The 27,288-nt window shown below is 38.0% G+C and overlaps 2 protein-coding genes and 1 long non-coding RNA gene across 3 annotated transcripts; all 3 read left to right on the top strand.

Annotated features, from left to right (window-relative positions):
- The first annotated feature begins 111 nt into the window (after positions 1-111).
- LOC103446757 (pyrophosphate--fructose 6-phosphate 1-phosphotransferase subunit beta) lies at positions 112-5,051 on the top strand. Its single transcript, XM_029087627.2, has 16 exons — positions 112-505; positions 740-901; positions 996-1,117; positions 1,326-1,379; positions 1,471-1,577; positions 1,787-1,892; positions 2,164-2,227; positions 2,311-2,399; positions 2,655-2,786; positions 2,945-3,115; positions 3,204-3,319; positions 3,549-3,660; positions 3,835-3,919; positions 4,178-4,222; positions 4,331-4,399; positions 4,608-5,051. Exons 1-16 carry the CDS (start codon positions 304-306, stop codon positions 4,688-4,690), a joined length of 1,719 nt encoding a protein of 572 aa, XP_028943460.2. The 5' UTR covers positions 112-303; the 3' UTR covers positions 4,691-5,051.
- Positions 5,052-11,289: 6,238 nt separating this feature from the next.
- LOC103446755 (uncharacterized) lies at positions 11,290-12,708 on the top strand. Its single transcript, XM_008385887.4, has one exon. It carries the CDS (start codon positions 11,410-11,412, stop codon positions 12,490-12,492), a length of 1,083 nt encoding a protein of 360 aa, XP_008384109.3. The 5' UTR covers positions 11,290-11,409; the 3' UTR covers positions 12,493-12,708.
- A 4,354-nt stretch (positions 12,709-17,062) lies between these two features.
- Positions 17,063-18,597, top strand: LOC139188458 (uncharacterized). Its single transcript, XR_011571883.1, has 4 exons — positions 17,063-17,270; positions 17,358-17,459; positions 17,556-17,624; positions 18,385-18,597. It is a non-coding gene; the product is annotated as an uncharacterized lncRNA (long non-coding RNA).
- The last annotated feature ends 8,691 nt before the right edge of the window (positions 18,598-27,288 follow it).

Below are 27,288 nucleotides of genomic sequence, written 5' to 3'. Positions count from 1 at the left end.
ATCTTCTAAAATTATAATAATTGTAACCGTTGGATCAAATTTCAAAGGCTCAGATCATTTGATTGTTAAACTTATATATGGGAGAGATCCGGAGAGGATCTCCTTCCCACTGAGCAACCTAACATTCCGCTCCACGGCGGAGAGTCCAATGATGTAAAATGACGTTCCTACCCTTGTCAACTCCACGTTTAAAAACCCGCACTCTCACTGTCAGCAGTCAAACGCTACCGATAGATTTCACACTCCGTTCGCAGTCGTACTTAAAAACTCGAAGATCTCGGAGACACTGTCTGTGTTTTAGCCATGGCTCCAGCATCACTGATTGCTAACGGCGGTGCCGCCGCCGCTGTCGAGGCAGTTCCTGCTCCAGTCACCGGCCGAGTCGCTTCCGTCTATAGCGAGGTCCAGGCCAGTCGTATCGACCATGCGCTTCCTCTCCCTTCCGTGCTCAAAAAGCCCTTCAAGGTCGTCGAAGGTCCCGCCAGCTCTGCCGCCGGCAATCCAGGTCAGTTTCTTCTTCTTCTTCTTCTTCTGTGCTCGGATCCGTGCGTTTTTTGTAGCGTTTGATCTCTGAGAAATTCGACTTCTTTTTGTTGCCGCGAAAATCATGAAAAATAAAGATTAGATTTTGAAGTTTAATTTTAGCTGATTAGATTAGCGATCACACAGACTGTAGAATCTATGCGTTCTTTGGATTTTCTATTCCGTTTTTTTATCGTCTCTCGTTTCGGTTTCTCAGAGGAGATCGCGAAGTTGTTTCCTAATGTTTTCGGTCAGCCATCTGCACTGTTGGCGCCAAGTGATTCCGTTTCGGGCCTACCGGAGCAGAAGTTGAAGATCGGTGTCGTTTTATCTGGAGGCCAAGCGCCCGGAGGGCACAATGTGATCTCCGGAATTTTCGGTGAGTGTCTTAATCATCAAAATTTGTTGTACGTTTCTTAAACTTCATATGGTTTTTGAATTTTGGTTGAAGTGGATCGGTGTTTTGGTGTTAGATTACTTGCAAGACCGCGCCAAAGGAAGCACAATGTATGGCTTTAGGGGCGGGCCTGCTGGGATCATGAAAAACAAATACATCGAACTTACCCCGGAGTATATTTATCCATACAGAAATCAGGTGAGTGTTTTGAGTGTGAATTTTTACCTCAAGTTAATTGTTGTATGGATCAATTATCTGGCACGAGGATGTGTGCGTGTCTATGTTTAAATTCTTGAGAGCAATGTGCATAGTACATGTACTTAGCTACATATATGCAGCTTTATAATATGTGGCTGCATTTTGGCAAGAAGATAATTGACTGTTGTTCATATTTTCGTCTTTCCAGGGTGGTTTCGATATGATTTGCAGTGGAAGGGACAAGATTGAAACTCCAGAACAGGTGACTCTTGGTTGGTTTGTGAGGAAATTCATGTTAAGTATATTTGTCTAACTATTGACAACTAACCATTTAAAATGGATATGGATTGTAGTTTAAACAAGCGCAAGAAACAGCTGTGAAGCTTGATTTGGATGGGCTTGTTGTTATCGGTGGAGATGACTCAAACACAAATGCCTGCCTCCTTGCTGAAAACTTCAGGTATCTTGTGACGAAGTTCTTTGGAATTATTTTACTTGTCATTTGAAAAGTGAAGCCCATTGATCTAATTGTGAGAGGAATAGTTTACCTTTGTTTTGCACTCACTCTGTGCTTTTTCTTCTTTTTAAACATATTCTTTTGCGCAGCGTTTGTCTTTTCAGACAAACAATTCGGGTTTTGTAATCGTTTTGTTTTATCTGTTAAACCAGGGGGAAGAACTTGAAAACTCGTGTGATAGGTTGCCCCAAAACCATTGACGGTGACCTGAAATGCAAAGAGGTCCCCATAAGTTTCGGATTTGACACTGCTTGCAAGGTGGTGACTATAACTTTGAACTTTTTTTCTTTTTTTCACCATTAATAATATTGATAACTCAAATTGTACACCTCCATGTTGTATTGTTATATATTTTCATCTTTCCTATCACAAACATGAAAGCCCCCTTAATTCCTATACCTAAAATATCAGATGTAAATTCTTCCTAATCGCAGGAGTTCAATGAGCATTTAGACACCTTATTTGATACATTTAGCTAAAATTCACTGTTCCAGCGTAATTGTAATAGGCTGTTAAAAACTTTATGCAGATATATGCAGAAATGATTGGCAATGTCATGACAGATGCCCGGTCAACCGGAAAATATTATCATTGTAAGTAAATGACATTTCTGTAATGTTTCAAGCTTATGTTTTCAGTATACAATATAATTGGGTGTATGTGTATCTGTCTGCAGTTGTACGACTTATGGGACGTGCAGCTTCACACATTACATTAGAATGTGCTTTGCAAACTCATCCAAACATTACAATTATTGGAGAAGAGGTACTTTTATTATATTTTTTTTCATATTCAATTTGCCTATATTGTTTTGTTATTAATTAAATTGGTGTTGTGGGAACATTAACACAGCATTGGTGTCTCTCTCACAACTTGATTGACACTTACTTTCTGATGTCCATTATGTATGCATATGGAAAGTAAAGACCTTTAACTATATGGTGCAAAGTAATCTATTGGTGCCACCGAAAGATATCCAATTGCTTTTGCTGAATACATCTGACTTGTATCTTTCTTCAGGTTGCTGCAAAGAAGCTGACACTGAAAAATGTCACTGACCACATCGTGAATGTAATCCTGAAGCGTGCTGACCTTGGTTTTAACTATGGTGTCATACTTATCCCCGAAGGTCTAATTGATTTCATTCCCGAGGTATTATTCTTGATCTTTAATATAATATCTTTAAACCCTTGTTTCTTCATAGTCCTTTGTTTACTTGGAAAGCAAGTGTGCTACTGTTTCACACATAGATGCACACTCAAATAACTGCTTTGACTAACATGTAATGTTTGTAACCTTGCCATTTGCAGGTGCAGCAACTTATTGCTGAATTGAATGAAATTCTGGCCCATGAGGTTGTAGATGAAGATGGGCTGTGGAAAAAGAAACTTACAAGCCAGTCTCTAGAGCTTTTTGATTTCCTACCTGAAGCAATCCAAGAGCAGTTGATGCTTGAAAGAGATCCTCATGGAAATGTTCAGGTAGATTTTTCAATTTCCAATTTGACTTAAATCTGTTCGGTGATTTTCTGGGCACATCATGCATGCTAATCTTTATTTTTACCACTAGGTTGCCAAAATAGAAACAGAGAAGATGCTTATTCAAATGGTTGAGACAGACTTGGAGAAGAGGAGGCAGGAAGGTTCATATAATGGCCAGTTCCAAGGACAGTCTCACTTTTTCGGGTACTTAATTTTTAACTTAATGACATAATCCTTTGGCTAAATGTGGTTTCAATGATTAAATGCAAGTGCATCCCATGTGTTGGGCACTGGGTTTTTGAGGGTAACTGATTCGTTCGCTGCATGGATTGATCATTTTATTTTGGATACAGGTTTAGTGGTTGTGTATTGGAGATATTGCGTAATGTTTGCATCCCTAATTTGTTCACCTGTTGTCAATATTTTTTTGTAGTTATGAAGGAAGATGTGGTTTTCCAACCAACTTTGATTCTACCTACTGCTATGCATTGGGTTATGCCGCTGGAGCTCTCCTTCACAGTGGAAAAACTGGGTTGATATCATCAGTTTGTACCTCTATCCTATATCTCAAATATTCAGTCTGCCAAACTATATTCTTTCTTGTTTAGGCTTGTATTAGTTGCTGTTGGTTCCATTTTCCATTGTCATAGACTCATAGTTGCATTATTTCTGTCTATTAAGTCTTTTTATGCATGTAATTTTTCATGATGTGGATCCAGGTTGGGAATTTGGATGCTCCTGTGGAAGAATGGACAGTTGGTGGAACGGCATTGACTTCATTAATGGACGTGGAAAGGAGACATGGTATAGTAAATCTTTCGTTATCGTTATTGTGCAGTTGTAGGTTCTTTTCCTGGGTCCTAGGCATGCCATCAGATCATCGTCTCTCCAAAAATAATGGCAGTCTTCTTTTAAACTATATAAATGGGCTTCTGTGTTTTTCAAAAGTTTTCCTTTGGAAAGAGTAGTTAGGATCTTTTATATGATGTATTGGATGTATCTTGGCGATCCGGTTCCTTCTAAATTATTCGAGATTTTCTGAATGTTGAATTTGTTTTCCAGGTAAGTTCAAGCCTGTCATCAAGAAGGCGATGGTGGAACTTGAAGGTAAAGATTCCTCCGAGAGTATTTATGTTTTAGTTTTTAGGCATAGTATGATTCAAGTATTATGTTATAACGATCGCACTCAAATCTTGATTTATTTTGAATTTTCAGGTGCACCATTCAAGAAATTTGCATCCCTGAGGAACGACTGGGCTATCAACAACCGTTACATCAGTCCTGGTGGGTTTTGAACACCAATATTCTATCAACTTCTTGAGTTTTTTTCCGTTTCTCGGTCTTGTTTTTCTCCGCCTGTCGTGGTTCCCCTGGGTTATCCAAGTCCAACTAAACTATCAGCGATTATTCTTAGCCATGAGTCTACATTGTGATTTCCATTTTAATCGCGGCTACATTTCTCCGGAGCTCATCTGAAAACTTTCCGCTGCAGGTCCCATTCAATTTCACGGCCAAGCATCCAACGCTCTCAGCCACACGCTACTCCTGGAACTCGGAGTTTCTGTTCAAGCATAGAGTTTCATTTACCCCTTGCGTGTGAAATATCATATTTCGAGATTTCGTTCAGCATCGTTGTATTCTCTTGCGTTTGAGTAGAATAGTGACTTTTTGCACAAGGACGATGATGTAGAAGAAAATTCTGCATCGAAGTGCAAGACACTTGGGTATTTGTCAACCCACGGTATCCACCCCATGTTTTTGCCTTGAAGAAAATTCCGCTGCTACATTTCTCTGCACCGAGGTGTAGCCAAAGGATATGTCGTCGAAGTACAAGTTCACACTTGTTTAATTTTGTTGGTTGTTTTTGTTGGATTTAATTACTCAATTTGACGGTTAGAAATAAACAGGGGGTCTACGAAAGTACTTCCCTTCATTATTCTTGATCCAATAAACATTGTTCTTGTTCCAACAAAAATGGATATCGCGTCAATTATTACTCGTCAATGACGATTGTTTGCTAGACTAAAATCAAGCAAAGCTCATAAAAAGACATAACGAGATTAACCCTAAATCGGGCTACCATTAAACATGAGCATTTTTTACTCAACAAAATCAAGCGAGAGCAAAATATGACAAGGTTAACCATAAATCGGGCTAGGCTACGTCCCCAAGCGTTTTGTTTGGGAACGTAGCAAACACTTTGAGACAAAGTGAGTAAAATGATGATTAGAAATCTAGAATCAAGAACGAGATTCAAGATGCATAGGTTGATTTATGAAATTATTACTTCATGTATTTATCTGGTTTCACCTCTGCCCCCTTTTTAATCAAAACGTCATCATCCCAGCTACCCGGATCCTCTTTGTGAGGATCCCGAAAATCCGTCAATCATATCCATTCATCGTACATCGTGCGGTTAGAAATTATTTTATATATTTTATTTAAAATTAAATACAAATAGTACTTGATAAAAACTGACCGCACGATGTACGATTAACGGACACGATTCACGAATCCCCATGATCCTCACCAAAAAGGATCCGGAGAGGATCCTGTTGGTTTCCCACCAAACGATTCGTTTTAAGGGGAGCAATTTAGGGTTTTCTCCTGGCAACTTCATCGCCGCCTTCCGCTGTTGACTTCATCATCTACATTACGTGGCACAATCTCAGTGTCCCTTCTTCTTCTGCTTTTTCCCCATTGTGATCGACGCATGATTGTATTTTCTTTTTCGTATATATCGTTTCGCTTTCAACCCTAAACCCTAAAGATTGGATATTCAGGCATAGTACAATATCGTTTCACCTTCAAGCCAAATGAATTGCGATTTAAAGCTTTACACGAAAACGGAAATATAGTTGTTAACCATCATAACAAGTCGTCAGCATCAAAGAACGACAGTGAGTGATGAATGGTGATGTTCGAGGATTCAGAACTCTTTGAGGGTGCCAGGTCCCAACCAGACTCTACTAAGCTTTGTGGCTCTCGGTTTCCCTAGATAATAAGGTTTTGAACTTTTGAGCATTAGCTTGTTACTGCAATGTTACTTTGGCGGTATCTCAATCCGATTTAAAATCTTCAACCTTCAATTGTTCGATTAATTTGGAATACCCTTATAGTGCCATCTTCGTTATAAGTAAATTTCAGTTGAATATCAGAGTGCGCAACGAATAAGACTAACAAAATAATAAGAATATTATTAAACAAACGAGAATGCCGGAACGGCTACAAAACCCTAAGAGACTACATTGTGACTAACTTGATTCTCAAATTAAATTACAAGCTCTATTTATAGAGCAATAAACCTAAGAAACCCTAATGCGTAAATGCCAAAAATACCCTACTACAAAATCAAATCAAATCTCTAATTAATTTCCTAAATAAACCTAATAAATTCCAACACTCTCAGAGCGATCACTCTCTACTATGCGTTGGTTTTTCTCACACAGCAAAGTGTTAGCTTGCTACAGTTGTAACGAGTATAATAAACCCTATTCCATTAGCTAATCCTTAATCACGTTTGTTCGGCTAAGTAGAACATTTAGTGAACTACCATCACCTCTATATCAAGCTTTTTGTAACTGATAGAAGCATTAGAAGATAAAGATAACGATCGAAAACCTACCTGAAATGGTCAAGGAAGAGCTTCTACTTTTGTTCAAAAAAAAAAAAGGAATTAAGAGCTTCTACTCACTAAGAACTCTATATTCTTGCTAGTAATAGGACTTGTTTTCTGTAAAGAATAATGTATGATTCGAATATTAACTCTAACCCGTTTTCATAAAGGGGTGTGATATTCACACACCATTTTTTATTTTTCACACACCCTTTTAATTTTCGGCCGTCGGATTTGATAAATTGAAGAAGATCAAGGGACAGAAATCAACAAGAGGTGTGTGAGAAGTCAAAAGGGGTGTGTGGATAACACACCCCTTTCATAAAATGCATTGTCTGTCCAATAGATACATGTCACGTAATATCTCTAGTCACAAGAGAGTTTAGGGATGAATTGAGGACCACTGTCTTCCTTCTAATGAAAGTTAATTCCATCACTATTAGGAAAGACAACGTCATGTGAAATTATCTATATTTTTTCTTCCCCAACACCAAAAATAAAAAGGAAACAAATTAAAGAGAGAGATGTGAAGATTGTGTCTTGTGCGCTTGTTCTGTATTAGTTGTCAAAGCCCAAATAGTAAAATTTGGGGGGACTATAGAGAATAGTTCACCTAAACTGTAAAGTTGTAAAACCATCAAAAGCTAGAATTTAAGCAATATGGACCCCTTTATAGTCACCATACATTCTATAGCATGTGTTCATGTCCTTGTAAAGATATTGGAGGCCTAGCCTTCGACATTTTGTGCTTCATGACAGGCTGTGACTTCGTTTTTCAGGAATCCTAACTTGCATTTGTTTTTTTTAATTAAATAGAATATAACCTAGCCTAGCCTACCCTATCCATTAGAAACTCAAAGACATTAGTACGTACTAAGCCTAATTATTTAATGATTTAAACTTGGTAGGGACTAGTATTCTAACTTTAAAGAGTGTTAGTGTATTTGATGTGAGTCACACTAGGTGCTTTTTAACCGTTGCGTAAATCAAATTTGAGTATCTATTATCTGAATCAGTGGCAGATTTAGAAACTTAATTTTAAAGAGTCTTAGGGCATGGGATGAACATGTAATCATTTATTGAATTGCATCGTGTGCCTATCTGCAAATGCTGACAACTTTCTAGTGAGTTTGTCAATAGATTTTGACAGTTGTTGAGTGAATCTATTGACATATGTCGACTGCTTCTGAGCGAGCTTGTCGAAAGGTTATGACAACTTTTAAGTGAGCTTGTCGACATATGGCTATAGATCCCTGCAGAACATTGTCAAACACTTAGTAAGCACTCCTAAATTCCGTACTATATTTTGAGTCCTCAAAGATCTTCTCGTGCATTTTTTTCTTCTTGTTTTTTCCAACTATCAATGGGTCTCAAACCATCATGGTTCTTTAATAAATCCGCCTCTAATCAGAACTATGCGAGCGACGTCTAACCATAATCAAGGTTTGTTTGGAGGGGACCCGTTGCATTGATGGAATAGGTTGTTCACATGGCTCATCATTTTGCCTACAAACAAACGCCATTAACAGAGGAAGAGATCGAAAGAAAGAAATCCTCGATTGCTATATATATATGCTTGATTCCAGGCCCACAGAGTTCGCCACCATTACTGTCACACAACAACTTAGCCGTCATCTCATCAAAGGTTTCTTGTTTGTGATGAGGTCCACCCGAAATGTTGTTGTCATGTTGTGGTGTGATGAGGATGGCTATTGCATTTGTTTCGATACTGCCACGACTACATGGAGTATAAATATAAATGCTTCTACATAGTGTTACTAGTTCACGCATTATAATATGAGTAAACAATATAAATTATACATAATTTGTTATATATATATAGCTTAGTCTCAACCCTAAATCATAAATTTGTGACAGTAACACCAAAAAACTTCTCGATTAGATCCGCCAAAAACTGAATTGATAACTTTCTACATTTATTTCCTACTTCACATTTGTTTTTTTTGTCTTGTACTTGTGTTCGTTTGGTTTGATGGTTGGTGGATATTCAGCATGTTGTGTGGATTATTACAGCCCGCAGAGCCAGCTGAGCTGCTGAAGAATGCAAGTCAACTGCGGATAAAACGATAACTAGCTAATTAATCGAAAGACATATTTCTTAACTAGCTACTTAGTTTTATACTATGAATAAAGAAAATCTTGCATGCGAACATCTGCATTCGTGAGTGAGTACTGTGGCACAGGATAGTACTGTCGAATGCGGATGTTTGTATAATTGTATGCTAAAACTTCTTCTAGAAAACTTATCAGATACCCCAAAAACCTTGGACTAATTCTAGCACGCTACATTCGTTCGTAATAAACAGAAACATTCTACGTACAATCCTCCATGTTATGAAAGACCCTTAGAGAATTCGGGACACAGTTGCGGATATTCAATGGTTGGCTTTTTTTTTAGTGCATACATGGAGGCATGTCTATTTATAGACGAACTTTGTGGTTGATGTTGTGACTAGTCTAGGTCTTTTCCTTTCTAATATGTATGTTTGAGATCGTGAACTCTCTTTACAAGCCACTCTCGCTTTCTTATTTGATTGTAACAGTACTAATTATTCGCAAGGGTGTATAATTGCAGTAAAAACCATATGTATTAATCTAGTATTATGAGTGATATAATTGTGTTTAATGACTTTGGACCAACGGATCGTTTATGAACCGGGAGCAATAATAATGGTGGTAAATGTCCAACGTTTTGAAATGATTTTGGGTATAAGGCAACTTGGTTTTTTTGAAACCCCACATCTGCCCTCATTCCACATTATTTGTGATGTTGTTATTTAATCCACTTTTGTTTGTATATATGTTGACTACCTTGCTAATAATTGGATTATCATCATCAAAATTATATAAATATATATATATATATATTGAGATTTTTATGACACATATGGGATATACTGATATTTGAACAGCAAAATTGAGATTGTCAAAATTCAGTTATGCAAATTGAGTCGTCAAATACATTCCAATGCATTGTAGATTTTTGGTCAAATACATGCCGTATATAAATCAATTATTTTGGTTATTTCTTTTTTCTCGCCGCCTTGTGCTGGTTTAGAAAGTAGAACTACTTCGTAGTTCGACAACTAAATCTTATGTGCAATTCGACTAGCCTAATCCATTATCATCATTCACTAAAAAATGGTTTGGAAAACTAATGGCTGTTGATGGAGAATTCTAACTTGTCTTTCATTTTTCTATTCAATTAGAAAGATATTTAAGTCGTTGAACAATTATGGATTGGACTTGAAGAAAGCTAAATGAGGCATGCATATGAAAAGATGTACATGAACGATTAATTAGGTTTACATAAAAACTTCTATAAAAAGAAGATTAAAATTAAAGATGTAAACGTAGTGGTATGGTTGGTAACCAAATTTCACATTAGGATATATCATAATGTATTAAGGTACATCTCCAATCAAAATCCGAAAACCATAGTTGGTTACTGAATTACCGCTAACAAAGAGGAAGAAATGTTCGTACCAGTCAATTAGTTGCTTATACGCGTAAGGAATGCTTAATAGTCATTTTTAGTTAATGAAAATTTAACCTGTCAATTGGGAATCAATTCACATTTGCGTGTCCGCATAAATAATGCATTTAGTTATACACAAGGTCTAAAATATCGGTAGTACAAAAACACGGAAATTTCGATGGAAATATCGGGATATTATCGATATCGATAAAAATTGAATAAAAACCACGGAAATTGTAAGAAAAACTTGGAAATTTTTATTGAAACTTTGCAGGATGTTTATTTAGTCAATTATCTATTAGTTTATCACAAAAAATTGGAAGGAAATGCATTGCATGATGGATTTAACTGATTTAAGTTGATTATATAGCGAGCTGGCAAACATTGTGAGTGTAGAAAATATGTAGTAATTAATTAAAGAAGTTTAAACACACCATAATCATTTATATATAATGAATTAGTACAATATTTTACACTTTAGACATTGCATGGTAAGATACATGAGTGACTTAGTACCACATAGAGTTCCTATCAGGGTCTAAAATATCGATGATATCGGAAATATCGGTAGTCTAAAAACACGGAAATTTCGATGAAAATATCAGGATAATATCGATATTTTAGACCTTAGACATTCCATAATAAATATGTGGTATACCTTCGGATTCAACTGTCACACCAAACACTTTAAATTCACCAAATGCATTAGCCATTACTGTTTAGAGAATCAATAGGTAGAATCAGAAAGAGGGACATCACCATTATTCTCCCTTAAAGTTAGAAGCTTGCCCCTTCGATGCAGAGAAATAGGCCTCAATACTGAATAGTGGTCACCCTCTTAACGTAAAATAACGTTGTATAAAATAAAATAGTCATCACCCAACTTTTCTTCTCCTGCTATTAGATTTAAGTTTGAGATGTCACAATTTTAACGTTACTGTTTTATCATGTAAGTTTCGTTCTCAACTCTATTTATCGAGAAATTTATATGTGACGAGAATAACGCCACATTATTTTATCATTCCGCGTATCTATTAATTGAAAAAACCAAATTCATGTGTTGTAATTTGAATAAAAAAAAGAATACAACGTGAGATCGCTTACTCCCGACTCATCAGGAAACAAAACAAACTTCCCACTTCAGTCATCTCTCTCTCTCTCTCCAAGATCTCCGTCTCAATGGAGCACAGCCCCAAATTCAAACCCCTCCTTTCACAGAGCAGCAGTCGAAGAAGGCGAACCAGCACCGATTCGAACTCTCCCGAGTTCGAGTTCTGGAGAAATCCCTCTTGCCCTCAGCCCAATCTCCTCTCCGCCGACGAGCTCTTCGTCGATGGCGTCCTCCTCCCTCTCCACCTCCTCCCCCGGCCTCTCCCTAACAACTCCGACCCACCTGACCCATATCCAAGATTTTCCGACCCAAATACACAACCCATCTCGCAACCACCTGTGCCTGACCCAGAACCCTTATTGGAACCGGACCCGGAATCGGAACCGGGCCCAGGACCCGAGTTGTCAGCTGCTCCGGTTCTAACCGCATCTAAGCGTTGGAGAGACATTTTCAAGAAGGGGGAGAAAAAATCAGTCAAAGGCGACGAGATAGATAAAGACAAAGACAAGAAGAAAGAGCGGAAGGGCGGCAGGAGCGGAGCGAGCTCGGCCGAGCTGAACATTAATATATGGCCATTTTCGCGCAGTAGATCCGCCGGAAACGTGTATACCCGACCCAAACCATTCGGAGCTCAAGCGACCCGAAGGGTGAACAGTGCGCCGTGTTCAAGGAGCAACTCAACCGGGGATTCGAAGTCTAGAAAGTGGCCGCCTGCGAGTCCGGGTCGGCCCGGAGTCCATTTGGGTCGGAGCAGCCCGGTTTGGCAGGTCAGGCGTGGAGCCTCCGCGGCTGCAAAGAGCAACTCCGAACCACAAGCTCGAAATGCTGAAAAGGGCACAAAACAAGAAGTACCCGAGATTCGCCGGAGCAAAAAAACCGCCGGATCAGTTGTCGCCGGCGGCAGTGGCTCGAAAGCTAGAGTCTTGAATTTGAATGTTCCGATCTGTATTGGGTACAGAAGCCATTTGAGCTGTAGAAGTGAGAATAGTGCTGTAGGAGTCGGGGTCGGCGGTGGCAGCAGCAGCATCAACCTTCGTGGTGGTGTTATCGGCGGCGTTAACGGTGGAGGTGGCAATGGCGTCGGTGGGAATGGTGGGGCTGGTGGTAATCTTTTTAATCTGCGCAGCCTTTTCACTAAGAAGGTGTATTAAGTATTTAATTAATCGTCTCATTAGTCATCACTTAATCCTATCTTTCACTATGCAACTTAGTTTTGTATGATTTTGTATAATATTCTCTTTATTTCTTCACTAAGTGGAAAAGTTTCTTCTTTTCTCATGTAATTAGATCGAAAAGTAAGCTTAATGTATATATTTTGCTGATTTTAAATCAGGTTTAATATTGAGGTTAGTTTTGACTTTTGAGCACTTTCTATGCTTACTTTTATGGATTTCTGAAGCTTGACTTTATTGAAAAAGAATCATCGCTGAAGCCTTTTTCCTAAAGATTTCATTATTGTAATCGTTCATCGTACATTATGTATTTAATTTTTCATTAAGTATTTAATTTTTCATTAAGTACTATTTATATTTAACTTAGGGTATGCAAAAGATAGTTGTTGTGATAAGCAAATTCGGATTGTAAACCCTTGTGGTAAAATTTGTTAAAATTTAAGTCCAAAACCAAAATTTTTATTGATTTCTCAGTTAAGCATATAGTCATTGACAAGTTTCTCATCAATGTTCCAGAAATTTACTAGCTCAATCTACCAAGAACAAGCTTTAATTCCAACAATCCTATACGAGCAACAATGAATCAAAGTCTTCGAGCTCTAATTTGATAAATTTGTATCCATATCTTCTTTTTTTTTTTTTTTAACAAATATCTTCTCGTTATTAAATTTAGAAACTAAAAATCTTCGACTGAAAAATTTAGACCTAAAAATAGTATATTAAGTATTTTTATAACCTTACGTTTTCTATTCCATCTCCCAAAGTGTTGGTCTTCAATGGTCTAGCCTGTCAAATAGTCCGACTTTTTTAACAATCTTCACCGTTCGATATCTTAGAGACAATTTTCAATGTTGAAGCAAAAATTGTTCCAAAAGAAAATAGAAAAAATAGCAATTGTCTAGTCAGTTGAAGAAGGGGTGGTATCAAATTTAAATTTATATCTCCCTCGTTCTAGCAAAAAAAAAAAAACATTTATATATCTCAAAAATGTAAATGGATGAGACTGTAGTTACTCTTAGAACATAACAATTGACTAAAGCATTATTCTAACCAACTAGCTTATGCTATTTTTAACCGACTACATATTTGAATTTGCATTTGTGGCATAACCTAAATATGCCAATATCTTGACTCCATATATGCAAAATTGCAAATGCAAATGGGAAGCATGGCAAAGCAACCAAGAAAGTGAGGGATGGGATGGGAATATGCCTTTATGATTTATCACAATAAGAAAGTGGTGTGGGTTTTTAAGGTTTCACACAATTGGTTCCCTGGTACCAGCTACTACTCCTCCTCCTAGTATACGGATTTTAGGATGGTGATAATTCTCCATGAATAAATTGTTCATGGCCTTACAAGTTACAATCCGAGTGGATGGGTTCCTGTGGTCCTGTACCTCAAAAGACGTTTGTTGCTATCTTTTACTGCCCATATAACTTGCCAAGTCTAGTAGCCGTTTGGTGCCTAGGACGGAAAAACATTCGGAGTCCCAGTCTAATTTAATCAGTTAAGTCCTAGTACACGTAGGGCGATCAAACAACGATCAAGGTAGTCAGTGATGGAGCTTATGGGGTCATTGGTTGTCAATTACCCCAACAGCTTCAAAATCCCTTTGTATATTTCATTGCTTCTAATTTTGGCAAACTAAAATCATAACCTCGTCCTTCTAATTTTGTTTTCTTTTATCAAACATGTGTCTCTGTTTTTTCTTTTTCTTTTTTTATTGTGTACGACTCTATTGTGTGAACCAAGTGCTCCATTAAATGTCTTAGTTGACAAGTCTTGTCAGTCTTCAACATTACTTCACAATTTCCTATAAGCTGTCTTCGAAAAGTCTCTACTAATCATAGTAGTTGTCGAGACATACGTTGGCGTAAGATTTTGGTAAATGTCGACAAGAATCTACAAGTGTCCGCCGAGTGCTAGACGAAATGGTTCAATGAAGTTTTGTTGTCAATTATGATCCTATTACTTGAAAATCCTAACTCCGTCGCTGCAAATATTAAATTAATTTAACAAATATAAATATAATTTCGTCCAACTTAGAGCGAGCCACTAGAAGAAGATGAATTTAATTTTCACCGTAAAAGATTCGACAACCTAAACATTGCCAACAAACCAAACATCCATTTGGGCGAGTCTAACGACTTTTTACTTGCCCATCAGTCATCACCAGAAGGTTTCTTCAAAAGATGAGTTGGTACTTGGTAGGGAAATATTTTACAGAAAAGTAACTTTTCCTTCTATGAAAAGATATTCATTCAAAGTTGCTGGGAGGACAGCTGGATGAATTTTGTGGCTTTTGCTAGATAGACACAAAATGACAGGGTAGATTGTACACATTTTGTTCATGAAAATTTTTTGCTTATTGCCCTCGAGTGATGGTGATGGTCACCACCTAAGTAACTCTCTCTAAACTCATAAATTTAATTTTTTTTTTCTGAATGTCAAGGCTTTTTTTTTTTCTTGATAAATGGTTTGAATTATTTATTTTTATGCTTGTTCAAGAATGTTAGAGATTAGGAAGCATTTTTCCTCACCACCATAAATTATGGTATATGTTCATCATACACCTAATCATCTGTCACGTGTCCTTTCAACTAACCTTGGCAATGATTAGGTAGCCGAGAGCTGCTAGAACATGGCGATCCTCTACCCCCCTCTGTCAAACCCTAAGCCCTAATCCGCCTTAGTGCACTCTCTCACCTCACCTCGCCCAATTCCTTCTCCTGGCCGTCTCTGCCACCGTAAGTAACCCCTCTCTATCAACTTTTCTGAAATTTCAAGACTTTTTCGTTGTAAATGGTTTGATTATTTATTTGGGACACTTTGGATGTGATCCATAACTATTAGTATTATTTGCTGAAACCTTGTTAATTTTTAATTTTTTATCGAAGTCCCTACCATTAATGTAATAGTGTATTTCTATGTAGGTTACTAGATTTTTTTTTAAATTACAAACTATGTGGGTTTAAAAATAATGAAATAAATTACACTCTCACACAATGTATATATATAAACATGGGTACTATTATCAAAATTAACAAAAATAAATAAATTATTGTACCACAACATGGTACATTATTCAAAACCACAAAAAAAAAAAAAAATAGATATTAGGCGTAATAACATTAGTAATTTTTTTTTATTAAACGTGACATGGATACATTCTCAAATTAACAAAAAAAAGAATGTATCCATATAAGTTTAAAAATAGATTAAAAAAGGGTGATTTGGTATCAAATCAATAAAAAGTTACCATATTAACAATATATCAATCATATTTATGCTAATTATAAATAAGTCAATCATGTATTGTGATACTTAAATGCATTTAAGATAAACAAAAATTCCAAAATGTGGCATTACAGCTGCAATGCAATGTCCGTTTGCTGTTCTTTTTCTTATATTATTTTTACATTTGGATTCAGACACTGCAATGCAATGTTCGTTTCCTAGTTTTGTTTTTTACAATGTCTGTTTCATGATTCCTTTTTTTTTTTTTTTTACGTTGCGATTTAGACACTGTCTTGCAGTGTCCGTTTCCTGGTTCTATTTTTTCTATCTCCTATGCTTCGCACTTCGTGCGACCTTTTTCATTTAAATTCAAACACACGATGGGTCTGTTTCCTGATTTTGAATTGCAAACCGTAAAACTCTTCGCAAACGCACCTTTAATTCAAGAGAATTTTGATGGACACTACCCTTAAGAAAATCTCCATGTCCAAAGTCTTTGGAGGTTTGCTGGATATCTATTACATCTTTTTTATTTTTTATTTATTTTTTTGCTTGCGTTTTGGTTTTGCTGCTGATGGTTGCATTTTCTTTGGAATTCCATTTTTTTTCCTCACACCATTGTGATTGTGTTTGGTATTGGGAAAGTTTCAGAGCATTGGGATTAATCGAATTATTTATTCAGGTTTGATGGAGGAGAAAGAGAGAAAGAGAGGCAGGGTGTAACAACCAGTCTCGGAATTTACGGAACAAAGATGGCATTTTTGTATTTTCACTAAGAGCAACTCCAGCGGATGCTGGTTGCTCGGGCGACAGGGGAGGAGAAAGGGCCTGAGGGCCGGTGGGAGCAGCTCCAGCGGGGAAGGGCCCGAGTGAGGGTGGGAGCCCGAGCGAAGGGGGGTGGGGAGTCGACGAGCCTGTGGCCCGAGGGTTTTGCAATATTTTCTGTTTTTTGTGTCAGAGAGAGGAGAGAGAGAGAGATAGGGTTTTTTATTATTTAAACAAACAAAAAAAACTATTATTTTAATTGCTTATTGCCAGGGGGAGGGTTCCAAGGGTGGAGATGTAAATGACAATTACTGTTCATTAATGGTAGTTACTATTCATTTAAGGCAGTTACTATTTAATAGGGTGGATTGAATAGTGGATTGCCAGGGGGAAAGGCTCTATAGGTGGAATTGCTCTAAGTGTAGGGATACTTTCCTTTTAAAAATGATTTATGACCCTTAAATGGTGTGCCCAAGGGGCCCACCCCTGATTTTTTTGTCCCCCGAGTCTTTCTTCTCTCTTCCCTCTCAGTCCTCTCATTCTTCCTTTTCCCGTGCTCTCTCTCTGCACTCTCTTCTTTTGCCCGAGCTCCACACACACACACACACACAAACATACATACACACGCTGCTGAACCACCAGCATCCTCCGTTTCCCTTCATGCATCCTTAAAAATCGACGAAGACGCAGGAATCATCGAGCGTTGGTTCGAAGGAAGAACTCCGGCGAGGTTTCTCGTCCCTCCGATTTGGGTAAGCCTCGGGACGCTTGAACTCTTCTCATTTTCGTCCCTGTAACCTAAATCTAACTTGAGATATGTTTGTGGATCGAGGATATAGCACAGAAATAACCTGGGGAAGACTTTCCCAGTTTTTCCGGCGAGCACCGCCCCTTTCGAGGCAATTTCCGGCCAAACCACGGTGAGTTGGCCGGTGTGCAAGGTATCAATCTCTTCGTCTCGTACTACAACTTTACTTTTTGTTTCACCCAATTTCGTTGGGTATTGAAGAAGTTATACTCATTTGAATCTTACTCAGTTTCCGGCGAGGCCGGCGGCTTTTGAGGCGTTGTCCGGTCAAACCACGGCGAGTTAGACGTCGCGCGAGGTACCATTCTCTTCGTCTCTTCGAGAACTACAACTTTCGTTTTTGAATCACTCGATTTCATCGAGTATTGACAAAGTTATGGACGTTTAAAGTTTGTGTAGTTTTCCGGCCGAATTCCGGCCTTCTTCTTCCTTGGGTCCGGCGACCCATCAAACTTAGGCCTTTGGGCCTTTCTGCCGAGCCCAACCCAAACCCATTTTCCTTTTTATTTTCAATTTATTTTAATTGTTTTTAGTTAAGGACCTTGGGCCGTTTTTAATTCAAGGGCCTTCGGCCCGCCCCCTTATTGAACCCAGAAACCCTTAGGCTAAAGGCCTTTGGGCCTTTGTGAATCAGGGCCCTAAGCCCATTATCTTTAAGCCCTAAACCCTTTGGACCCAAGCCCAAAGCTCAAGCCCAACCCTGATCCAACCCAAGCCCAGACCCGTTGACGTTGACCCGGTTTGACAGTTGACTGGTCAACTGTCAGCGTTGACCTTGACTTTGACCGGTCAACGGCCAGCGTTGACTTTTTGGGTTTTCGTTCGAGACCTCTCCTAGGCTAATTTCGACGTCTTGGACCCGTTTTTTAAGTCCGTTTTTCCAAATTAAGTCGTTTGAGTAGAGTTTGACTAAATGAATCCTCTATTTGCGTTCAAAAACTTTTTTTTAGCTTAAGCGTAGAGTGGTTTTTGGTATTCATCCTACTCTATTTATGAAATTATGCTATAACTAATATATTTGTACAAAATGAGTAATCATAATTCACAACCTTGTGCAGATCAAGCCCGCCGAGCGCCAGATGAATGAAGTTGCAGCATCAGCAGACTAGAGATGAGGGGAGAGACAAGATGAGACTAGAGATGAGGGGAGAGACAAGATGATTTAACTCTTTGGTGTTTTTTTCAAAACAACGACAATATTCCGATGTAGCAAAGAAATAAACTTCATAAAAGTCGAATTATTAAGAACTAGGTATGCCTACATACTTTGTTCTATTAATAAAGGATCCAACTGATAGAAAAAGCACCAAAGAGTTAAATCATCTTGTCTTTCTCCTCATCTCTAGCCCGCCGAGCGCCAGATGAATGAAGTTGCAGCATCAGCAGACTAGAGATGAGGGGAGAGACAAGATGATTTAACTATTTGGTGCTTTTTCTATCAGTTGGATCCTTTATTAATAGAACAAAGTATGTAGGCATACCTAGTTCTTAATAATTCGACTTTTATGAAGTTTATTTCTTTGCTACATCGGATGCTTGTCGTTGTTTTGAACAAGACATGTTTGTTTCTAGTATCTATTAACGGATTTGTTCCTTATTTCCTTATTTATTTATTTTTGTAATGTTGATAATAGTTGCACGTAATGGGAGATCACTATTATTAATAGCTTGTGGTAAGAGTGGGTTTCGCTCATTGCAGTAGGATATCAGAACCTTTACTCCTTGATTTAGATATGAGAACTGGCTTCAGTTGTGTGCACCACACCAGCTCCATTTTAGGAAATTGGTCTCTTATCTTTGTTCTCTAATTAGTCCAATTTAATTGAAATAATTCATTACAAGGAAGAAGGATCGTGCAACTAAGCCTTAAGTATTATCCAATTTTATACCCTTTGGCCTTCAACACTAAACCCTAATATTATCCAACTTCAGCCGTAGTACAATAAACTTGGAATTTGGATACAAGTCAGAATTTATAAATTGATATGTACCAATTCCCTTGTTTGGATTTATAACATAGAAATTTAGAATTTCCGCGTGGAAAAAAAACTTGGAATTTGGGACCTCCAATTCCCAAGTTTAAATTCCATGTAAATAGGTGTCATTTCCCAATTTCTATGATTGGGAGCTTAAAATTAACAAATTCCGTTTTCAATTCCATTATTCTTTTAGGTTAACCAAACAACAAAATTCACAAATTCTAGAAAATAAAATCCCGTCATTTTAAATTTCTTCATCCAAACATAGTGTAAGGCTGTGTTTGTTGCACCGGACTATCTCGGACTGGACTAGCTTCAGAAACTAAGCTGGACTGGTTTGTCTTGGACTAAGTAAGACAAGAATAATGAAGTGTTTGGTGCAATGCAAAACTAAACTACAGACTAAATTTTTTTCAAGACCCACAATATTTTTTTAAATTATAAAAATAATAAACTAAATATTATAATATAAAATATCTCCTGCCATTATTTTTTAGTAGGTAATGCATTACTCTAGAAGCAGCTACTTCCCATTTTCTCTCTCTGTACAATTGCTTCCCCTTTCCCTCTTTCTCGACTTTGCAGACAACACAACTCGCCATTTTCACTTTCTCTCACATCTTCACTTCCTCTTTCTCCTTCTTAGTGCAGAGGTATCGGTGCTCATCCCACTCGTCGTCGACAAAAGCTCCCTATCTCATAGCCAAGCAGACGAACAAGTCACACAATCAGCAGAACCCATGGCGCAATTTGGTTTATGGTGGTACTAGAATGACTGATGTGCAACTCATGGAACGAATGGGTTTCAAACGCAGCAATTTTATAAAAAAAAAAAAAATTTTGTTCTGAATTTTGGGTTGAATTATAGGTTTGAGATTCTGCTATTTGGTTTTGAAAATGGTTGAGCAAGTGAGGAAGAAGTAGATGGGAGAGGCGAAGCAGGGAGAGACAAAGCAAAGTTGATTAGTCCGCCCAATTTTGGGGGGTCTCGCTAAGACCATTTAGCGAACCTGTTAGGCCATCTCCAACCGAATGGTCCAGAGGGCCAAAGGGCCGAAAATAGCCCGAAAATCGTCCCCAACCGAGGGCTAGGCTAGATGGCTCGTGGCCCCACAAAATCTGAAAAGGCCAAAGGGTTGGCCCCTTCCAGCCAGCCCCGGGCTGGGCAAAATTTTTGCTTAAAATTGTCGGATATAACCGACAGGAATAAGAGCAATAGTGTCAGTTATAACCAAGGTTCTAAAAAACTCTAGGCGCTAGTCGGACGGCGGGCTGGCGCCTACCGCCTAGGCAGCTAAGCAAGGTCTAGGCGGCCTAGACGGATTTAGGTAAATTTCTTGTGTATCTTGTAAATAAATGCATATTGATACTTACAAAAAATTATATTTATATCAAATTCATAAATAAGATAATAAAAGAATGATAAAAAGCAAAAAGAGTATCCAACAAGTCCAAAATTTAAAACACATTAAGCATATATGCCATATAACAATAGTGAGGAGTATTGTAGGATAACACATGTACGACAAGTTCACAATTCAAATCACATATAAATTAATCAAATTTACGACATAATATATATAAATAAACATTGATACTATGTTATTTAAAAAAAAATAAAGAATATATATAGGTATGTATATATGTTAAATATGAGGATACATGTAAAGTTCAAAAATTGTATCATTTTGTAAGCCCATATTGTTGGGCCTCTCAATAAAATAAAACATTGGCCCTACATTCATTTCTTAAATCCTTCACCGACTGTTTAATAAAGCAAAAAGTTGCGAATTCCTCAAAACCCTAACTCACATTTCTCTGCAATTACACTCATCTTCTACACCTTGTCGCCGCACTCATCTCTGCAAACCTTGTACAACCTGTCGCCATCACCCATCCCTGCAATTGCACAAATCTCATCTACCTTTCTCCCCATCTCTGCAAACCTTATTGATGAGTAGATTTTATATTATATATTTTATCCTAATCTTAGTATATTTTGGTTAATATATTGGAAGAATTTTGATACTTTGAATTGTATTTTCAATATAGGACTTTCAACTTCCTCTGGAGCAAAACAGGACCAAATGGACGAATTTTGGAGTAATTCCAGTTGGAGGACGTTTGTGAGTCACTTAGCTTGATCGTATCAAAATTTGGGATTTTTCCATCAAGCGGTTATTTTCTGGCGAGGAAATAAAGAAGCAGTGCGCAGTGCTGGAAAATGACGTTTTTGGGCTTAAATGACGTTTTTGGAGCCCAAGATGACCTCGGATGGGTTCGTGGCCTTCTGGAAAAGTGTTCAGAATATTCCAAACATTAAATACAGCTATATTGGGCCAGTTTTGGAGCAGCTTATGGGTCAAAACGTGGCTGTTCAGATTTTAGACGATTTTTTACTATTTTAATTTAGGGTTTTTATTAATTTTAGTTGGCTAGGGTTTGTGTGGGGGCTTAGCAAATATATTGCTTGGCCGTCTACAGTTTTAGGGTACGCTTTATTTTATGCAATATTGGAGACAGAGAGAAATGCTAGGGTTTTGAAGATTTTCTACTTGAAGGTGTTTTCAATCATTTTCTTAATAATATTTTTTATGATTTCAATTATGAATATGCGGAACTAACTTCTATTGCTAGGGCGAAGCCTTGAGCCTTAGCATGAATATGTGATTTTTATTTAATTGTTTATGATTGATTGCATGCGTACTTTGAATTGTTAATCACCGGGATAAAAACTATCTAATTGTCGTAATGCCTGATCACCATTAGGATCTTTAGAAAAGTAATTTGATGCAATTTTGGTCGGAAGGTTCCCTGAAATTGACGCTGGCTTCTTGTGATTAATAATTGTAATTTCTCTTAAGATGAATATCACGTCTTAAGGATTGCATGGTTTTTCAAAGGATTTTCATAAAGCATAATGAGTCTTTCATGTTTAGATTTGATCCGAACGTCCGGACGGGTTGCATGTTAGATATACGTTCTATGTTGGAGGTTCCAAGTAGAATATGAATTAGGAAAATCTAACCTTCAAAGTGGCATGTGTAGATCATAAGTAATTGGTAAAAATTCATAGGATTGCTAGGTGATGGTGGAACCCTAGTGCTTTCTTAATTTTATTCTCTCAAAACTGTTTTCTTTCTCTCTAGCTCTAATATTGCAGATTGTTTATTTTAATTCATTAATTTCGTTTTTATTTTAATTAGGTTATAAAATCAATCACTTCAATTTCTACTTTCCAATATTTAAATGGAATCTGATTAGTTTGAATTATTTAATAATCCCTGTGGAGATGACCTTGCGAGATCCGTTTATACTACAATAACCTTGTGATTCTTGCAAGTAAAATAGGAGATTTAAGTCTGTTCACATGAGTAGTAAAAATCCTATCACTTATACAGCATGTCGCCATTATCCATCCCTGCAATTGCATAAATCTCATCTACCTTTCTCTCTCTCTCTCTCTCTCTCTCTCTCTCTCTCTCTCTCTCTCTCTCTCTCCATATTCAACTTCTCTTCTAGCAAACAGAGAGGCAGACGGCGAGACTCGAGGAGATAAGAAGGTTGTGAGTCTCGCAACAGAAGTTTCTTTTCCAGGCCGCACAGACTGCCCAGCGTCCGCCGAGCCCGCCCAGGTGGCCGCCTTACACCACTCAATGTCTTTGCCAATTTAGTGAACGATTTCGAGTTAATCGTGGCAGATCACCGCCGCCTAGACCGCATTTTAGAACACTGGTTATAATCGACACGAATAGTTGGGAAAATTTTGAATACAACGGCTAGCCGTTATTTTTTATTTTTTTTTATTTACAAAATTTTTCCTATAACTTCCTATAACTTCTATTTTACAAAATTTGTTTCATATTTTTTTAAATTCTATTTTTTCCCTATAACTTCTATTTTACAAAATTTGTTTCATTTTTTTTTAAATTCCATTTTTTTCCTATAACTTCCTAAGCCATTATACAACATTAAATTAAATTAAGTAACATGAAACAATATTAAACAATATGAAACAACATTAAATAACATTAACCAACATAAAAATTATACAACATAAAAAAAACATTTAACAACATGAAACTTAAATAACATTTTTAACAATATGCTGACGTCACTTAGCCGCTGGATTTGAATTTAAGTTGCAGTTTTTACATAATAAATTATGTTTGGCCCTATGATCTTTTGGCCCTCGGTTGGAGACGGTTTTTGTGGCAGGGATAAAACGAGCCATATGGTCATTTGGCTCTCAGTTGGAGATGAAGGCAAATATGGCCATGTACTGTTCATTAAAATATTAATATCTTGGAGGGCCAGAGGGCTAAAACCAGCCCTCTGGCTAGCCCTCAGTTGGAGATGGCCTTAGTCCATGCGAGTCCCACTTTGTCCCACTAAAGTTAGTCCCCACGAGAATCAAACATACTATTACACAAACACTTAATCTAGTCTAGTCCAGTGCCACTTAATGAGGGCAAACAAACGCCCCCTAAATATTATCCAATTTCAGCCATAGTGGAATATATGTTATTTCACTTTCAAGCCAAATAAATTGCGATTCAAAATTTTGGGTAAATCTCAGTTTACTACCCTCAAGTTTCGTGGTTTTCAACATTTAGTACATGAAGTTTTTTTCATTCCAGAGTCATACCTAAAGTGTTAATTTTGGGACAGTCTCATACATCCGTTAGTCTAGCTGTTAAGTCTCCCGTTAACTAATGATGTGGCGCCCATGTGGACAATAACTGGGCGCCACGTGTCATTAAAAATATTAAAATAATTATTTTTTAAAAAAAAAAACCCATAACCCCCTTCATCTTCCCTACCCAACTCCCCTCCACCCCTCACCCACCGACACCCTTCCTCTTCCCTGATACCCACCCCTACCACCAAGCCTTTTCTCCTTTCCCAAAAACCCAACCTTTTCCCTTCCCCCAAAATTCCCTCTCTCTTTCCCTCTTCCCTGCTCGACATTAATGTAATTCTTCTCTAATAAGACCCAATTCTCAATTCCCTTAATCAACCTGCAAGTAGCACAAGAAAGCTATGGAAGAAGAGGGAATGAGAGATGAATGAGCAAAGCTCCAAATATTTTTGTATTTAATTTCTTTGTTGTAAATTCTGATCTGCCACATTTGAGGGAGCTAGGCTCCTTTTATACAGACTCTACTTCTTAAAACGCCGGCTGGCATATTTAACAATCCTTAACAATTCAATTAAAGCATAAACCTCAATTACATTTTGGGTTCATAACATTCTCACCCTCCATTGTTGTACAATCCTAATGAATTCTGATCCAAATACAATCAGGCTTCCAAACAAAGGATCCGGATATGGATCGAACAACACAAATGAATCAAACCCAGATAACCCTTTCGGATCTGGGTTCTGGGTTTTGATACAAACACAAAAGCAAATCAAAATCCTGCAGTTTTAATCCAAAATACAAATAACAGCATAAATGCAGAGAAAATAAGGAGAAAGATTGAAGCTTTCTTCCAAATTCAATCACATACTAATAGTTACAGCAAAATACTGCAAGTTATAAAGAAAAATGCAGAACAAAGTATACTTAATATAGACAAAAAAGGAGAAAGATTGAACCTTTCCTCAAGCGTTTAGTCAAAACCCACGCTCTTCCCAGCAAAATATCCCCCCATTTTCCGAGCAATTACATTAAAATGTTGAACGGGTACACACCCACTTTCCAAATTTTCTCCAACTGCCCCCAAAGTCTTTTGGGTTTCCAGAAGAAATTTCAAAACTGTCTGTTTGGGTTAAAACTTAAACTTTGGGCTCAGAAGGGAGTTGGCCCAAAAAGGGGGAGAAAAGCCCGAAGTCCAGAAGGCAAGAGAGGCCTTTTTCTGACTAGGTTCAGACCATGTGAACCACTTGCCCACCTACCCAAAGGCCAAGTGGTATAGACCCACCAGCTAATCAGCCCATAAAGTACTTTATAGTGGCAGTACAAGTAAAAAGCTGATGAGTCACTACCCTTCAAGCTGCATTCGGGCAAGGTTACTGCTACAGGAAGCCAAGCCGAGTTGTCTATAAAAGAAGAAAGAGAAATCAGGGATAAAGACACTCAAACAAACCAACAAATACAAGCACAAACTGTGCTCAAAGCCAGATTTGCCTTCAAAACGAAGCTGTAATCAGCCCAAGCCTTCATCCATTTCGGGATAAACCCTTTGTAATAGCTCTGCTACCATGTTCAACTCTTGTTGTAGTATCAATTTCTTTCTGTAAACTCATCTCCCAACCCCTTTTTTAAGCTTTCAAACCCCCTGATAAACCACAAAGATAGGAAGTTGCAAGACGATCAGCCTTACCCGACAAGGTTAAACCTTGCCCGACCCTCTTTGTTTTTGTCTTTTCATTCATTAGCCTAGCAATATGTTGTATACTACAAGTTGTATTCAAGTTATTTCTAGTAATATGGCTATTAAAAGACTCTCTCAGCGCTTGAATCCGATTTGAATATGTCTTCATAGTTCAAGCCAGATCTAAGTTCTAAGCCCTCGGGCATGTAAGATTTGATCACTCAAAAGTCCTTGGCCTCAAGGCATAAAAAAAGAACCTTGTGTGGACTTAACCCATCCACGACAAGCTTTGATAAACAAGAAGTCCGAAATTACTTGAGGCGCAAGTAATCGAGATGTTACTTAGTTTTATTTCTATTATATTATGATTACCATAGAACGTTTGAGTACGGAATGAATTCTGATTGGAAGCCTCAAGGCCTATATCTAAGGCCCCACAAAGGCACCTATTTGGATTCATTCTGTTCCTGGGGCTAGAACGTTGAGTATAGAAAGAGTTCTGATGGGAAGTCTCAAGGCCTATCTAAGGCCCTAAAAAGGCACCTATTTGGATTCATTCTGCTCTTCGGGCTCAGGTAATCAAAAGTATAATGGTTATAAGACTCATATAACCAGGAAAATGAACCTTATATATTCGAGTACTAAAGTTAGTTATTAACGGGAAGCCTCAAGGCCTACACCTAAGGCCCTACAAAGGCACCTGTCATAACTAATATAGTCTCTCGGGTATATATATAATCAGAACTCAACATCCGTTTTACATCTGCCATGCTGAAGATGGCAGTGGCACGCCTGAGCACTTAAAAGTTAATCTTGATTGTGAGCCTCAAGGTCTACACCTAAGACCCCACAAAGGCACCTTTCAAAGTTAACTTTGTCCTTCTCTTTCAGCCTTGCCCGACAGGCTTTGCCCGACAAGCCCGCCAGTGAAGCAGAAGCCCGACAGAAAGCATCAACCGGCGCCGACCTCTCGGGGAGCTGTGTGCTCGTCGGCTAGGAAACATCCTCGACGGTAATTTCTGCCACGAACATTGTCTCCAAGATATTTTCGAGCCTTCTGCTGCTGCGTTTTACAGTGCTAGTGTGCTTGTGTGAGATAGAATATATTCAAAGAGAGAGGGAGAGGGAGAGATAGAGACCCACTAATGGACAAAGCCATAAAATAGGTTGAGTAAATCGGCGAGATCTAAGGTCGCCTCCGGCGAAGGAGCACTGACCGGAGCTTCTTCTTCGCCTTCAGGAACCGCGTCGTTTCGAGGTTCTGCAGCACACAGATAGATTTGCACTTCATTTTTTTAATTAAGTTTGAAATTAGAATTTGTGAATTTGCAGAGAGTTCGTGTGAGGGCTGTTTTGTTGTTTTGATTTGCAGAGAAGAGAATGGAGGGATGGAATTTTGGGGGAAGGGAAGGGGCTGGGTTTTTGGGGAAGGAGAAAAGGCTTGGTGGTAGGGGTGGGTATCAGGGAAGAGGAAGGGTGTCGGTGGGTGAGGGGTAGAGAGTGTTGCCAAAATTAGATTAACCGAAATCAACCCAATTAAGTCCAAATTTTAATGCTCGCAAGTGTACGAATCGTAAAGTAGTATAATAGGCAAGCACAAGATCGTTCCAACTAAGATTGAAATAATTCTAATTATCTAACTTAATTTGTATTGCACTTGAAT

Source organism: Malus domestica, chromosome 10 (assembly GCF_042453785.1).
Source record: "Malus domestica chromosome 10, GDT2T_hap1".
Lineage (NCBI taxonomy): Eukaryota > Viridiplantae > Streptophyta > Magnoliopsida > Rosales > Rosaceae > Malus > Malus domestica.
This window is presented reverse-complemented; position numbering and strand designations above follow the sequence as displayed.